The 16,871-nt window shown below is 40.6% G+C and overlaps 1 protein-coding gene across 2 annotated transcripts; it reads left to right on the forward strand.

Moving 5' to 3' along the window:
* The first annotated feature begins 1,443 nt into the window (after positions 1-1,443).
* Positions 1,444-16,609, forward strand: slc24a6a (solute carrier family 24 member 6a). 2 transcript variants are annotated; one of them, XM_079669489.1, is made up of 17 exons: positions 1,444-1,866; positions 2,081-2,176; positions 6,354-6,430; positions 6,814-6,888; positions 7,062-7,146; positions 8,179-8,282; positions 8,386-8,460; positions 8,829-8,854; positions 8,976-9,029; positions 9,281-9,417; positions 10,655-10,824; positions 11,973-12,255; positions 13,134-13,300; positions 13,566-13,680; positions 14,503-14,615; positions 14,768-14,833; positions 15,808-16,609. In XM_079669489.1, exons 1-17 carry the CDS (start codon positions 1,758-1,760, stop codon positions 15,916-15,918), a joined length of 1,863 nt encoding a protein of 620 aa, XP_079525615.1. In that variant the 5' UTR covers positions 1,444-1,757; the 3' UTR covers positions 15,919-16,609. The 2 variants fall into 2 exon arrangements, with proteins under 2 accessions (XP_079525615.1, XP_079525616.1); XM_079669490.1 differs by having other exon boundaries at positions 1,445-1,866; positions 10,655-10,743.
* Positions 16,610-16,871: the final 262 nt, after the last annotated feature.

Here is a 16,871-nt window from a genome sequence, read left to right on the forward strand (position 1 = left end):
CTTTATGGAAGCTGAGGGGGTTATTTTAAATATTTAATTTCTGTGAACCACCGGCATTTTGTGTTGTTAGGTTAAATTCTAGAAATGGTAACAGTAAAAGTCTAATTTAACAGGGCTTGGAAATGTGGGAATTGGAACAGATATCTATCAACATCACTTATTTAAAAACTTAAATGAACAATTGTAGTTTCTTGCTTTCTGTTAATCTACTTGGTTTTGAAGAAGATTAAATATTAAGTTGACATTGAAAAAATATGTTGCTTTAACCAATGTTTTTGAGAAATCACTTCGTCCACATCAGACAAAATGTTAACCAATGAAAACTATTTAATTTATCGATTATTTGAAGGTTTGGTTTCTAACTCAGGCTGCTGAATTTATGAAGTATTTTTGCACGGAAGTAGCACTTTTTACGTACATAAAAATAGGTTTACAAAGGATCTCTTTGTGGCCAGTATGGAAAAACGGTTCCAGCAGCCATCACATATACATATGGCCATTGTGAGCATTGAATAAACATGAACGAAAGGAAGACAAGAGAGGAGCTCTTAGTTACTTTGTGAGATCTTTCCTCCACAAACTGAATTTCTAGGAACTGGCTTCAGTCCGACAATAGGCCCATCACTCATGAGGAGCCCGGGTGGTAACAAAGAGATGATTGTGACATAAACACTTTGATTTACAAGGATGACATTTAAATCATAAGATTAATTTCATATCTGACAAACTTCACTTCTGACCTTTCATGTGATATTTCATAGCTCTCATTGCACAGCAAAAACTCAGATTTTCAACTTTGAAAATAATCTTTTAGACCAAGTCTGTAATTGGATTATTCTACTGTAAATTAGAATTACACAACTAGAATAAAATTGATATAACACTAAAATGAGGGGTATTTCATTACGCAATGCATCCAACAATGACTGACAGATGTGGAAGTTTGTAGCCCCTAAACACGTGTACATATTTACAATATTATTTTAAAGTTTAAAAGTCATTCTTCAAGGGTTTTATCAATTCAGGTGAAGTTATTTTTGTTCTTTGCAAACTGTTTGGCTTGAAGTAGCCATAGTGTGAGATTCTTTTGTAATCTTTATTCTTATTCTTACAAATGATCCCTGTATGGTATTTTATCATATCCGGATATCTTGGAAACATGCCTTTTCTAATAGTAAACAAAAGGTGTAATTAGTGAGTCATTTTTAAAGATGTAACAAACATTCAGGGACCCAAACATGTTACAACCATTCCTCATTTGAAACACTTAGCATATTCTCCTATCACGTTTACTATTACCAGGTCATTCTCCCAGTTCCACTACAGCATTATAAATATTGCAAAGCACCATTCACATTTTTGAATCGCATGCTCCTGTAAAAGAGAGTCCAGTCGCCCCTCCCAGCAGAAGGCGTTCCCCCCCCCCCCCCCCCCCCCCTCCCTCACGCACGGAGCATAAACAGGGGCTCAGATGTAGGGCAGCAGGAGGGACGGGAGGACGGTCTGAACCCAGGGATGTTGTGATATCTGCTCTGGCTCCTGACTCTTTGTGTGTCTGCTGATTGGAGCTGGGGGTGCGGATGCTGCGTTGCTGCTGACTCGTGATGCTGAACACAGGCCATACCCATCAAACCCGTACAGTGATAGCTGAAAAACGATAAATCGGGAGAAACAAATATCAACAGGCCAGTTTGATCCAGTCTGCAGGACGGGGACCGGAGGCTGTGTGAGGCGGGATGTTCTGATCGGAGAGCGGGATGAAGGCTCCGCGCAGACCGAGGCAGACGCGGCTCCTCCCGCGGCTCTGCGTCTGTGGGGTCGGTCTGCTCGCAGCCGCCTGGATCTTTAACCTCATTCATGTTACAGGTGCTTTTTACATCAAAATGTCGTAATTTCATATACCTCAACTATAACTCATCCGTTCCTTGTATTATCTTAAATCATTCAAATCACATTATAAACATGTTAGATGGTAGTAAATGCAGTGAGATTAAAATAAATATCTTAAAGTTGGGTAAACTTACAATCAGGTATATTAGAGTACTATTATGTGTGTTAATATGTTAATCCCTCTTTGTAGGTTCTCATGCACCCACTGTGGATAATGACATCTCCAAGAGAGAGCTCACCCAGCAAGAAGAAGAGAGAAATCAGACTGAGATTATTACTAAATCTGGTGAGACATATTATTATTACATATATCATGTTTGTTTTTGGATACAATGGTGTGTAACCTATGACAAAAGAGCGATAATTTACTTATCTTAAAAAAAAGGAAAAAAACAGTCACTATTAAGGGTGTTGAGTAAACACTGTAATGATCTTAGTAATACCTGTGTGTGTGTGTGTGTGTGTGTGTGTGTGTGTGTGTGTGTGTGTGTGTGTGTGTGTGTGTGTGTGTGTGTGTGTGTGTGTGTGTGTGTGTGTGTGTGTGTGTGTGTGTGCAGGACCGGCCCTAGACTTTTGGGGGCCCTAAGCGAGCTTTGGCTTGGGGGCCCCCCTCACTCTAGCGCGTTCTCACTACACACAACACGGAACCAACTTTTGTCTTATGATGTTAGCATAAGCACACATATTGTATGAATAAGCATTTAAACACCATGGACCTAACCTGGGGGGGTCCTCACCTCCTCTAGGGGGGTCCGGGGGCATGCTCCCCCGGGAAGATTTTCTTTTTAATATTGAAGTTAAAAGCATCAATCTGGTGCACTTTGAGAGCAAAATTAAGAGATCTATGGATACATCTCTCAACACCCATATGAAACAGAACTGTAAGCAGATTTTTCGGTATGGATATTTTACAAATCACTTAAAATGTATTCTTGTTTTGTCATATAGTATTTCATAACTGTTTTTCATTTGGTCTCTCTGGCTGTCCATCTCATAATGTTCACATAGAAACTAGCTGTCAATAGGAATATCATTCAGAAGAATTATAATTTCTTGCAAAAATCTGTCACAAAAAGAGGTATCACATATAAATTCAGGTGTTGTTATGGCAACGTCAGTGGCCAAACAGCCACATTTACTGCTGCAAATACGTTCAAACATCCTGTTGACATGTAAAGCAGTGGCAACTATGCCACCATTTCAGCTGACTTTTTCTCAGAAATACTGTCACATAACATCCATATATTTTAGTGCTAGATTGATGCTCAGCTAAGCTAACTATGAAACACTTTAACTGACAGGACTCCGGATCAACTGTGTACTGTAAGGTAGCTTCTAGCTTCATGTCGAACAGTAAGTCAACATTTCCCAGAGAGCTTTCTTTGAAATTACCAGGTAACGCTAAAAAACATTACATTTAGATTGTATGACAAAGTGTTTATTTAATATATCTGGCTAGCTATAGCTACTTGCTAACGGTTTAGCTTACCCCCGCGATTCAAAGTAACGTCAACGTAGCTGTAATTTATGCTTTGCTTACATGTTCGCATAACTTGGAAGTTTACTTACATTTACATACCTTGTTTACCTGGCTCAAGTGGTGGCTCTGGGGTTGTTGTGTGAGCCACCACTTGAGAATTGGCGTATTTTTTAAGAAAATGTTTTCTTATGTCCATCTTCAAAAACTCTGAGTCTGACTGACAGTTTATTTTAAACATTGTCACAGCTCACAGGATAGGTACCTGTCAGCCAATAAGACAGATGTTTATTTCCATTCAACTCTCTGGTTGGTCTGGTGTCTTGCCTGTGTTGCATTCACTGAACACGGGAAATTACAATCCTGTCGTCCTCTCTTGTGTCATGATGAGGTTCAGGCATATTAACACAATTAATTAAACATACTTATCAGGGCGACGGTGTACTGAGATTTTTATTTTTATTTTGCTAGGGGGCCCCTTAGTGGCTGCGGGGCCCTAAGCGGCCGCTTATGTCGCTTAGTGGGTCGGGCCGGCTCTGTGTGTGTGTGTGTGTGTGTGTGTGTGTGTGTGTGTGTGTGTGTGTGTGTGTGTGTGTGTGTGTGTGTGTGTGTGTGTGTGTGTGTGTGTGTGTGTGTGTGTGTGTGTGTGTGTGTGTGTGTGTGTGTGTGTGTGTGTGTGTTTGCTTACGTACGTGAGTGTGTGTGCGCAGGAGTGTGGGTGTGTGTCAGTGTCAGTGTCAGCTTACTGTCCCTTCTCTTGTTATTTTATGTGATTTAAATCTTCTCCGTGTATCGTTCTTCGTCTCCGCTCTACCTCATCCTCCATGTCTTCAAACTCCGCACATTTAGATGTTTAAACACAGTTAGGCCTTTGAGGAGTACCCGGTTGCTAGGAAACTGAATGCTGAATTAGGGGTTGGATGGCGTATGCATCTGGAGCTGTTCAAAGTGCTGCCCTGTCGTAATGACCTGCTGATCGGTAGCCTCTCATCGCTTGTTCTGTTTGGCTGAGAGATAAACAGTGGCAGCATCTAACAGTTGGATCATGTGAGATACAGAGATGTTGTAATCACAGAGAAATACTGAGCTCTAATACAGTAAAGATGAACAATAAAGCCTCTAAGACATGTTTTCCTCATTGCCATATTGTTATTTTCAAGAGCACCATCTTGTTCCTTGTGATACAAATATTCTCTGTAATCTGTGTCCAAAGACAAGAATGTGACAGGTTGTCATAATATCTCACCATGTGTGTCAATTCCTGCACATAATGCATGTTACCGTCCTCTATCTCCTCCACTTTAGTCACACTTGTTTCACTCACATTTGATTCCTTTATCTTCAGAGGAGGTTTTGTAAATCCTGTGGCACAAATAAATCAGATTGTCACTCGGGAGGCTGCTTTCCAAGTTATTGTTGTTTTGGGCTGCCTCTTAATGAAAGCTTCTTTCTTATTATTGCGCAGTGAGTCGTGGCATATGTGCAGTCTAGCAAATCACTGCCTCAAAGGTTGTAAGAGGAGGGTTTGATGCATCGTCTAACGCAGCAAACTAAGATGCATCTGAAGGATGTCCTTTTAAAATCTCTGGCTTTATTTAAAGAGCTGAAAGATAATGTCAGTTCAGAAATCTGGGTGGCATGAAGGACAGTGTAAAGTCAAAAGATCAAGGTAAATGGCCGAAAAACTAAATTATAATGAAACTGAACTGGTGTCGTCACATGACTGTGGCACCACTTTAACCTCGAGGCGTTCTCAGACCTTGTTGCTAGGGGATACAAACTGGCACACATCCAACAAAGTCATATATACACACACGCACTTTTCACACATGTTCACACAAGTGACTGGAGGTTCAGGGTAGAGCTGCAAATATTAGTTGACTAATTAATTAGACGAATGACGAAGAATCGGCAACCAATTTGATAATGTATAAATCTTTCAAGTAATCTTTCATACAAAGTTGGTCGAAAATGCTCTTTTCAGCCTCTTTAATGTGGGCTGTTGCTGCTTTTCCCTATTTTATGTCGTGTAAAAACTCAATATCTTTGGATTACGGTCTGACAAAACAAAGATGTTTAAAGATATCACTTTGGACTTATAAATAGAAGGATATTTTTTGCTATGTTCTGAAATTGTGTAGAACAAACACAGGTAAAATAAAATACAACTATTACAAATAATTGTTAGTTGCAGCTGTAGTTCAGTGAAGAACTTCAAATTATAATTATTTTATTGGTTGATTAAGCTGCTGATAATTTTTTCTCCATCCTCCATTAATCCATTAAAACTGGCAATCATTTTTTCTTGAAGCCAGAGGCAGTCAGCACATTGTTTGTGTTGTCCTGAGCTTCTCACATGATTTATCAACTCAGTAAACCTTTTCGTTATGCCTTTATGGTCTCAATAAAACTAGTGTCAAGTCATATTAAATACAGTATGATGTTTATTTTATAAACAATGGTCCCATTATGAGTAAATCAGGCTTTGAAGCAGGGTTTGTTTAGGGCATGGCTACCTTGTGATAGAAAGGGCGCTGCCATGGTGTTGTCCAGTCTGAGTCGTCTGCAAATAGAAACCTCAGTGAGTTTTAAGATCATGAAAGTTAAACATTTTTGTTGCCTAATATTGTCTTGTTCAGTTGTACTCCTCTCACCCTCTCCTTTCACTTCTGTTTTTCAAAAAATAGCGAGACAATGATCGCCTTTAGTTTGCAGCCTCCTTTAAACCCCTGAGGCCCCTCTCAGAGGTCGAGGGCTGTAACAACTCCCTAAAGTGCATTGCCAAGTTATGCCTATTTAAAAAGTTACATTTAAAAAAAAAAAAACGACCTTAAAAGTGATAGATGGCCACTGGGGAGACATAATAGCAACACATCCTCAAACTTTAGAGGCTGGAACTTGGGAATTTTTATAAATGCTGCATGTAGGGATATTCCTCCTTTTGTACATCATTAAGTTACTCTCTCTCTCTCCAACTCTTCTCCAGCCATCAGTGATTTTCCTGAAGACATCTTCAGTCTGCAGCAGAGGAGACAGGGAGCGGTGCTCCTCCATGTTCTCTGTGTGAGTATCAGCTCTGCACGAAAGAGAACATTTTAAATGAGGAAAACCTCATTTCAATCACTAAAGGTCTATCAGAATGTTTTATCACTGAGAGAAATAACCAGTCATGTGACTATTTAAAAAAAGAACTAAACTTCTCATAATATACTGTTTTTAAATGGAAACGGCAAGGTTTATCATGTCTGAGTTTTAACATTTGATGAGATAACTTTTTGGGATTTATCTGCCCAGGGGATGGCTGTTGAAATGTAATTATACAGCTTACTCTGGGATAGTCAATGACTGTAACATTCATACAACATACATTTGTTTACATTTATTCTTTGACTAAGACACGCTTACATGATCCATGTGGCCACTAACGTGTTTCCTTTGTTTCTCAGGCTATGTACATGTTTTATGCGCTGGCCATCGTGTGTGAGGTTTACTTTGTGCCATCACTGGAAAAAATATCAGAGGTATGAATTTACGACATATTTGATCACTACATAATCAATTGTAAGCCATATAATTAAGGTTTTGAGCTAGAAAACAAAAGTCTACAATCAGATAGTTAATAATGTCTTTGTTATTTTTAACTCCTAACATTTAAACTGTTATTTTTCTTACTGCCCTTGTGTTTAAACTCCAGAACCTTCAGCTCAGCCAGGATGTTGCCGGGGCAACTTTCATGGCAGCTGGAAGCTCCGCCCCCGAGCTCTTCACCTCTCTGATTGGTCAGTATGACACTCGTTAATCAATTAATCTCTCTTATGGGTTATCCCAGTGATTGCTCCATCAGAGCTACAATTACCCACAATCATGCATCTCCACCTGATCAGGACTCGTGAGGAGTCTTTGATTTAGGCGCTGATTTCAAGAGTTAATTAGACTTGAACAAAGAGCCGTCTTAATTGCTTGATGCAGTTCACCTGCAAATCACTTAAATGATCCTGTGTTTTCAAGGGGTTTTCTCCACAATCATTATGGTTTCAGTAAATGTAGACTCAGGCCTGGGTGTAATAATCCAAATTTAGTTTTTTAGTAAAAAAAACACAGACATTTTAAGAAAAGACATTGGTATCGATAAAATTATGTTTTTTTGGGTGACATTTCAACAAAAGGACTGTTGATCAAAGTGTTTGAGAACTATTGCACACATTTATTTCTTAATTTCTTTTGGAAATTGTTCTGGTCCAGGAAATAAATGCTCACACCAGACTCTCGAACTTTTTCAAACACAGAATACTGCACAATTAACACCCATTATGCTTGTTTAAAATAACAATACATTCACAAATAAGGACACTAATTCATCCTCTAGCAGCACGTTTCATGCTTTTACAGCACAACAATATTAATGTTTTGGAAATGTTAGAAACTAAAACACTGTTAAGGATTTATCTGCCAATACAATACTTTATTTAAACAGAAACAGAGGTATTGTTGTGTATAAATGAACACTGCTTGGTAGTCCATGTGGCTTAAGGACATTCACGTACGTACATATTCCCTAATCTATTTCATTTTTAGGGTGGCATGCATAAAGGTGAATTTAGGCAATATTGCAGTGAATATTCCACACAAGATTCCCAAGATAAAATATATCTGCCCGGCCCCTGTGGTTATGAACTGGCAATGCAATATTTATGTTCAATCTCTAACTTTGTACACATTTATGGAGGGATATACATAATTTCTTACAGTTGTCGCATTTCATTTGAAATGTTTCACTGATGATTTATAGCTTGTTCTACTTGTTTGTTCAGGGGTGTTTATTACAAAAGGAGACGTGGGTGTGGGAACTATCGTGGGCTCAGCTGTTTTTAACATCCTCGTCATCATCGGCCTCTGCGGCATCTTCGCTGGACAGGTACAGCCAAAAGGATGACAAATATCATATCTTTTTCGCTAATAAAGGCTTTTTTCTTACACCATTTGCTTGATGGATGGAAATGTGTTTCCTCTGTTTCCAGCCCATCACTCTGAGCTGGTGGCCTTTGTTTCGGGATGCTTTCTTCTACATCCTGTCCATATTGGTGCTTATCCTGGTGAGAAATACTTCAGAGATAACCTTTTTTTCTTTTTTATGGAGAGTGTGTAGGATCGTATGAGAGTGTGTTGGTTAAAAACATGAGAAAAAGCTTCACGTTTGTAAACTAGGGAAGTTTACTTTAACCTCCTGCAGTCACAAGACCAAAAACTACATTATATTGTTATTAACTGTAGAGAGACACTACTAACTTCCTACATGATTAATGCATTTTTGATTATTTTAGGCCAATATTCATTCATTTTCCTGCAAGTCTGATAAGCTTATACTGTTATTACTTGTAATATCGGATCATGTTAGCTTATCAATGCAATGTTCCTTTGCTAAGACATGTAAAGGTGTAATTAAGGTATTTCTTTCTTGCAGGTGATCTACGATGAAAAAGTCATGTGGTGAGTCTGTGATTTTAGTTTTTTTACAAGTCAGCAGCCTCAGTAGTGTGATATTATATAAGTGTGCAGGATAGCTGACTGTCACTGTGATGCATTTTGTATATTTGTATCTACTTTTCAGGTGGGAGACCATCATCCTGATGTCCATGTATGGAGTCTACATAATCATCATGAAGTGAGTCTCTACCTCTGACATTTCCATCCTGCTGGTATTATACATGTTCTTTTCCACTAAAAACACACCATGTGTGTGTGTGTGTGTGTGTGTGTGTGTGTGTGTGTGTGTGTGTGTGTGTGTGTGTGTGTGTGTGTGTGTGTGTGTGTGTGTGTGTGTGTGTGTGTGTGTGTGTGTGTGTGTGTGTGTGTGTGTGTGTGTGTGTGTGTGTGTGTGTGTGTGTTTGTGTGCATGTGTGTGTGTGTGTGTAGGTTCAACAGTTGCCTGTGCAGCTGGGTGGAGAGACGCTGCAGCCGGGGGGGTCAGCCGTGTCTCAGCAGCCTGCGGCGGGGGGCGGCTGTCGGTAACCTCGGAGACTGCGACAACGACATGGTGCCACTGAAGCCAGGTGAAGGAGCTCGTGTTTGTACGTTGGCACGTGAACATCCATCCCATCAGAATGTCTCCATCTCTCTCTGAGCGACGTTCACCAGGCCTACTGACACACTTCAGGCTGCACGTCAAACCCATTTCTGTTCCCCTCTGGATTTCCAGCACGCTGAAATAGAACTGGACCACTTCGACAAGATGTTTCTCTCTTTGTCCTCTTTCTCTTGTTGTCTTTCATTTACCATCTGTCTCATTAATCCCTTTCAAAGAGTTGCACTTGTCATTAGAGGATGAATTTATGTGCACCACTGCCATAAAAGCATTTATTAAGAATATTTTCCACTTCCAAGACTACTGTCTTTTAATGAACTTAAGTCCTAGTGTTCATGACTACCACATATATATTCATATTTTCTGGATTTTAACCCTTTTAACCCCAACCTACTGCAGTTATAGAAACAAAAAGGTAATTATTTTCTGTATATTAAATGCTAGGGAGTTTTGACACCATCTAAGATGTGTCAATGATTAGCATCATCATTGATTTTAATTCATTTCTATTGTTTTGTTTAGGAGAGCAGGAAAATAGCAAGTGTTTGCCACTATAGTTTCACTCAGTGTGCAAACATAAGAAAAATGGCTCAATCTCAAGGAAAAAATTTGAGAAAATGTAAACTTCTGAAGCCAGGGCCGCAGTGAAGTCTGATTGAACAGAATGCTTGATTTATGCTGCAATAGACTTGGGGTCAACAATGTGGTTTTAATTGTTTTCCATCACATTAATGTCATCAAGGGTCTTAGTTTTTATATGTTGGCTAAACAGTTTAAATAGATTTAGTATAGGAGCTGAGGTTGAACTTCCAAAATAAAATGAAAACCTCACACCCTTTCCAAAATGGCCGAAACATGAAAAGCCTGTGCCTTCTTCTTTCGTGTAACGTCAGAGGTCCAACTCGGTGTCGTGTAGCCATGCCCGCATCTCTGGTCCTAAGTCGACGACAGCCTTCACGTGGCCTCCCCTGTGAGTAGCAAGAAATGGTGCAAGACCAACTTGCGAAACGAATGTCGCCAACCAAACGTCGAGCTGGTAGGCCTAGGAACGGCGGACGGGCAGTCATCCAGCCCGTCGATAACCGAGGCCTGGCAGTGCTTCAACTCAGACCAGCCTGTGCCTATCGGTGCATTAGGTTACATCATCCTCTCCTCTCCATTGATGTCTCCCTCTAAACTCCGTACCTCTCCCCCCACTCTCCCAGATTCCTGTGTGGCGGCCAGCCAGGACCCCGGGGTGGTGATGGTGGACGAGCTGCTGAACCTGCACCCCCACCAGCTCTCCTTCTCAGAGGCAAGCCTCCGCCTTCTCATCACCCCACATTTCCCCCCCTTCACCCGCCTGGGCATGGCAGGACGCATGGTCATCAGCGAGGTAAACCGCACGCCCTCGCACCCCCCACATTAACGCAGGTTCCCCGGGTTCTATTCGGATCGGTTGGTGGGTATTTAAATGAGCGTGTGCATCATTAAAAAAAAAAACATTATGGCACTTTTCAGGAAAGAGGCTCATATTGATAAAATTAGCGTAAATGTAAGGAAGGATCCTTAAAATGTAGCTCAAGTGAGTTGCACCAGCTACTCGTAAATCTGCTCCTCAGTTTGTGTTGCAACATTTAAAACTAGAGTCTCTGCAGCATCACAAGGTGTAGCATAATCCCCCCGAACAGTTTTAGGTAATGCCTGTAATATGTAAATAACATGAAGAAAAGTGTGTTTCTGAAATAATAGTGTTCATTATGTTGACAATAAGTGGAAAACATCTGATTATTCTAAACTATCTGACCCTATTTAACAGATAGAATTAGAAATTGTGTGATACTTTCCATAAAAAGCACCGGCCTCAGCGAGAATGTTTTGACGTTGTGTTTTTAGTTGCCATGTTAAATTTGATCAGAACCAGAAAACCTGGTCCCACAGAGGGGAAAGGTACATGTGTTACAGCAAGTAAAGAGCCAAAGATAGCTTAGCATAGTTCAAGAAAAATGCATACAAATATTTAAGATAAAACTAGACATTACACATTTAGCAAAATACACATCCAGTACCAGTTTCTCGTCTTGCATAAGGTAACGGTTTATCGTTTTAAATAAGGATTGTAAGGATTGTTATTAATATCATGTCACTTCTCAAAGCACAGTTTTTGTCCTGGTAGACAGAAAGCTGGTAAGGTAGATGTTCGTATTAAACAACTTCCTGTTTGCTGTCACAGACCGAATGCCTGATATTATCCCAGACACAACAGCCGACGAGAACTCAATCTTTAAATTGGCTTTGTGTCTCTCGGGGCTCCTGCATGTGTGCTTGCCATTTCCAGTAACAAATTAAAGTGTGACTTCCTCTGCTGCCCCCCTGTGCTGTAGCATGCCCCCCCCCCCCCCCCGATCAATGCTTTCCAAACCCCCTCTGGTGAATGTGAGGACGTGCCTGATCTCATCACGATGTTAACCACAGTCACATGAAGCTTGTTTCTCACGTCCTCTCCATTTATTTCCTTCTGACTTTTCTACCTCCCCCCCACAGAGGCAGAGGCTGATTCAGGCCCGGGGGAGCTCAGTGGAGGGGGGGGCGTCAGGAGAGGAAGGTCTGGGTGCTAACGGGGCGTGGGGGAGAGAGAACGGGGCGGCGACTGAGGGGGACAGGCAGCCGCTGGAAGGGGAGAGAGGTAAAGAGATGGAGGGGGAGACAGGTGGAGGAGCGCAGCCCAAAGACGAAGAGGAGGAGGAGGAGGAGGAGGAGGAGGAAGGGCAGGAGGAAGGAGAGGACGAGGAGGAGGAAGCTCCTCTAAAACCCTTCGTTGTGCCAAGTGAGTGTGGAGAGAGCAGAGATTTCATTGATATCCTCTTGAGAAAGAAAAGACTGTATGGGTTATAGTAAAATAAATCTGTTACAATAATATGTTTATGCTTGATTTCAGTTGAAGTCAAAGTTGCTGTGCTGAAGTCGACCTGTTGCATAAGTCTTATTTAATATGAATGAAGTGAGACTGACTTTTAGAAACTCCCTTTTATGAAAAAACATGAAGATTGTGCAAATTAACTCAACGACAGATTACATGACATGTCACTTGTTAGACACTTTTATCCAAAGCGACTAACATACTCAATACTGTGGGCAATCCCCACAGGAGCAATTTGGGGTGAAGTGTCTCAGGGACTCAACGACATGCTGACTGCAGTGGGGTTTGAACCTGTGACCCCCTGATCTCAGCACCAAGGCTCTATCAACTGCGCCACATGCCTCCCGTGTTGAATGTTGAATGAATGTTATTAATGACTCCACTGTTATATGGACTCCTTGAACTTATTTTCAACATTTGCTAGTCCAATTAGCAAATAAAGTACATTTTCTGCTAATTTCAATCAAGTCAATGGCAAAAAAAACACTACCTTTGTATGTGTTCAAATATCTAATAAGCTCTCCCCAGTTGTAACAACTCTAGCAACAAGTAGAGTTTGTCACCGATAGCTTAGACTAACATCATCGAGGCTACTGTAAAACACAAGCTCTCTCCTCCCTGTTTTTCAGTGTCTTTAGATGGACTCATTGCTAATGGAGCTAATTAAGAAGTGATGATATACTGAGATTCATTGGCCGTGCCGCATCAATAATTTAGGATTTTAGATCAATCTGTAATGATCCCTGTGGGAAACTTGTGTGTGTGTGTTTCCATCATCTCCTCAGAGGGTGTGTGTCTGCGGCTGAGGTGGATCCTCTCCTGGCCCCTCAGCGTCCTGCTCTACTTCACCATCCCCGACTGCAGCCTGCCACGCTGGGAGCGCTGGTACCTGCTCAGCTTCCTGTCCTCCACGCTCTGGATCGCGCTCTACTCCTACCTCATGGTCTGGATGGTAACGAATGCAACCACATACACACACACACCCACACACACACACACACACACACACACACACACACACACACACACACACACACACACACACACACACACACACACACACACACACACACACACACACACACACACACACACACACACACACACACACACACACACACAGACACACACACACACACACACACACACTCACACGCGCGCACACTTACACGCACACACACACTTGCACTGCCTCATTCCCTTGTGTCTTTGTGTAGATGACCATAATCAGCAACACACTTGGAATCCCAGAAGTCCTCATGGGCATCACTTTCCTGGCCGCCGGCACCAGCGTCCCTGACTGCCTGGCCAGCCTCATCGTCGCCCGACAAGGTTTGTGTGTGTGTGTGTGTGTGTGTGTGTGTGTGTGTGTGTGTGTGTGTGTGTGTGTGTGTGTGTGTGTGTGTGTGTGTGTGTGTGTGTGTGTGTGTGTGTGTGTGTGTGTGTGTGTGTGTGTGTGTGTGTGTGTGTGTGTGTGTGTGTGTGTGTGTGTGTAAATGAAAACAAGGTGTTTTTAGCTCGGTAACATTTCTTGAAATAAGAAGATATATTTTGATAAATTATATCTTGTAATAAACTGGAAAAACGTATAAACTACATTTTACCATAATAAGGAAATGTTGTGTTTCAAAAGATGCCAGAAATAATTCTGTTTTCGGAGGTTAGTTGGTGATTTTCCAATGTGAATGTGTTTTCTAGAATCAAGTAAGATATATTTATTGAAACAAAATGATCCATCTTTTACAAATGCAACAGTAGCTTCAAAGCTTGTGCCGTGTGACAAGACCCTATATCTCACTGCATCATTACTTCTTAAGTTATTATGTTTTATATTGAGATGTGAACAGTTTCTGTAAGACAATATTTAAATAATGTCCTTCTTACCTATTTGTAAAAACACAAGGGATTAATAGTGAAGAACTTGCAGTTCAGCGCCATCTCCTGGAATTTAAAGCCTGTACAATTTCTGATCAATGACACAAAAAGAGTCTAAACATGAATGCTGCTCCTTTTTTGGCAGTGGTATTGTTTTTATTACAGTTTACAACAATATATCTTTTACAGCTTATTTTTGTTTTGGTTTACTATAACAACCGTGCTTAGCACTAGATATTTTAATATCATTTTACATTGTGTGTATCTCAAAAATTGCAGGGATGGGCGACATGGCCGTGTCCAACTCGATTGGCAGTAACATCTTCGATGTGCTGCTGGGCCTGGGCTTCCCCTGGGCGCTGAGGACTCTCATCGTCAGCTACGGATCAGTGGTAACTCCAGCAGTCTCTCTACCTCATATCTCATACAGCTGACTGGACCATTATCTTAGAAACATCTCGACCTTCTTGATGGACCGATATATAGGGATTTATCTTGCTGAGATTTACAAACAAGGTAATAATTTGTCATCTCTGTTTTTTAGGTGACGATCAACAGCAGAGGCCTGGTGTACTCAGTGATCCTGCTGCTGGCCTCAGTCGTGCTCACTGTGAGTTACCTTCAAATTCATTCATTTGACCCTCGTCGTGCCTCGTGTTGAAAAGGTTGCTCTGATGTCGTTAGTGGACAAAACTGCCCACGTAAAATAAAAAGCCATTATATGATGTTTTATAGTTTTATTTTCCACTTTCAAATCCTTCATACAACTTCAGTCCTGAACATTACGGCCAAATATTAATTTATTTTTCAGAATTTTGATCTGTAAACTAAAACATTTTTTCTTAATCTGCAATAATTAACCTATTATTATAATTTCGTTGTACTTGTACAATGACAAATTAAAGATCTTATCTTAATCAGCATAACGAGAAACAACACTGGATTTGATGCAATTTTAGTCAGTTAAAACATTACTTTCAATTGTGGTTTCATGTTGTTAATAAATAGATAGATACTTTATTTAGTTTAGTTTAGTTTAGTTCCAGCAGCAGTATCAAGCATTACAGGAGTAAAACATGTTTAAAAAATACAATAAAAAACAAATACAAATTTCCCAATTAATATTAGCTCCAAGTATAAATAGCAAAAATAAAAATGTAAATTAAAAATTACAAGTAGCAAGAAGTATATACAAATTCACAATAGAAAATACATATATCCCAAGAGTATCTAAATAATACACAATATAACGAAATATTGAATACATTGAGTACTCTACAATATACAGTCTCACTTTGCTACAAGAATATATAGAAATATACTGTAGAAACAGAATGGGGACATTCAGGTCCTTAAGGGTTTGCCTGCACTGTTTACTATAGACTTATTATAGGAGCTTAGGATGAATTTTCTAACATGTTTGCCATAAACATAACATTATGATTTTGATTTTGTAATCTTTCCTTCCCGAGCGCTCTTGTCTTAGTTTTTTTTATGTTCTGGGAATTAAATTGTGATTATAATATATATTTAGTGCAGTGCAGTGACATGAAGCTGTCTGTCTCTCCGGTCGTCCCTCCTCAGGTCCTGTGTGTCCATCTGAACGGCTGGAAGTTGGACCGCCGGCTGGGCTTCTGTCTCATTCTGCTGTACGTCCTCTTCCTCCTCTGCTCCGTGGGCTTCGAGAGGCTGTAGAGGAACTCCTCGTACACCCCCCCGCACAGCCACACAAAGGACGCACACACAACTGGTCCAACTTGTTTTACAGCTTCACTTGCTGCCATTCTTCATCAATGTAGAGTTGGGCGAATTTTTTTTTCACTTTGCTGTGGCTGTACATGTTTAAGCAGCGTTACTATGACACCGGCTTCCTGAAGGCGACATGTTTACCTTTGATAACTGAGTATTTTACAGTTTTGTACCGAGCACCTGCAGCCCAGACCCAAATGCATTATGCACTACTCAAAACTAATGTATTGCATTTTTACTCTGACACCAAGAATAGTGTGAGAAACCCCAAAGTGTGCTAGTTTACTTATTAGTACTCAACGACTGCCACAAGTAACCTCATAGGATGACACATGTAAGCTTATATAGTGGCTTCTCAGTGCATGAACTTATTTTATGTTTTCATCACGCCTTTGTGGCCGTATTTGTACTCAGCGTAGCATATGGCTGATCATCACGCTCCAGATAATTGCACTAAGCCACTGTTGTCTTTGCCCCCCCCCTCTTTGTCCTCAAAGCTTCTCAGCATATAATTTGTGTTTTTATGCTGGAACAAAAGCGACTTTATGCTACAAGGTGTTTTTGAATGTCTGTGTCTGGAGAAAGTCTTTGAGTGTGTGTGCTGTTGAGTGAAATAAAACATGTTGTTGTTCTGTGAGGCTTCTTTTTCCTTCATTCAACATTTTTCCAGCAAGGTGTGATTGAGTGATACCAGTGGAGAAGGATGCATTCAAACTCTGACCTATAGTTAAAATGTTAAATGAGAAACGGTGCCATTTTTATTTAACAAGTCCTTAATTCTATAGCATTGACTCAATCATACTCACTTTAGACATCGTGGACAGATAGAGCTCGGTCTCAAGCAGCTTCCTTTGTTACATATTGTGTCTATTACTTACGTTCCAGTAGTATTAATGGGA

This window comes from Notothenia rossii (genome assembly GCF_949606895.1).
Source record: "Notothenia rossii genome assembly, chromosome: 3".
NCBI lineage: Eukaryota > Metazoa > Chordata > Actinopteri > Perciformes > Nototheniidae > Notothenia > Notothenia rossii.

Coding starts and splice junctions, on each gene's coding strand:
- slc24a6a (XM_079669489.1), top strand. CDS start 1,758: ATGAAGGCTCCGCGCAGACCGAGGCAGACGCGGCTCCTCCCGCGGCTC. Junction 6,431..6,813: donor TGCTCCTCCATGTTCTCTGT/GTGAGTATCAGC, acceptor TTTGTTTCTCAG/GCTATGTACATGTTTTATGC. Junction 13,681..14,502: donor CCTCATCGTCGCCCGACAAG/GTTTGTGTGTGT, acceptor CAAAAATTGCAG/GGATGGGCGACATGGCCGTG.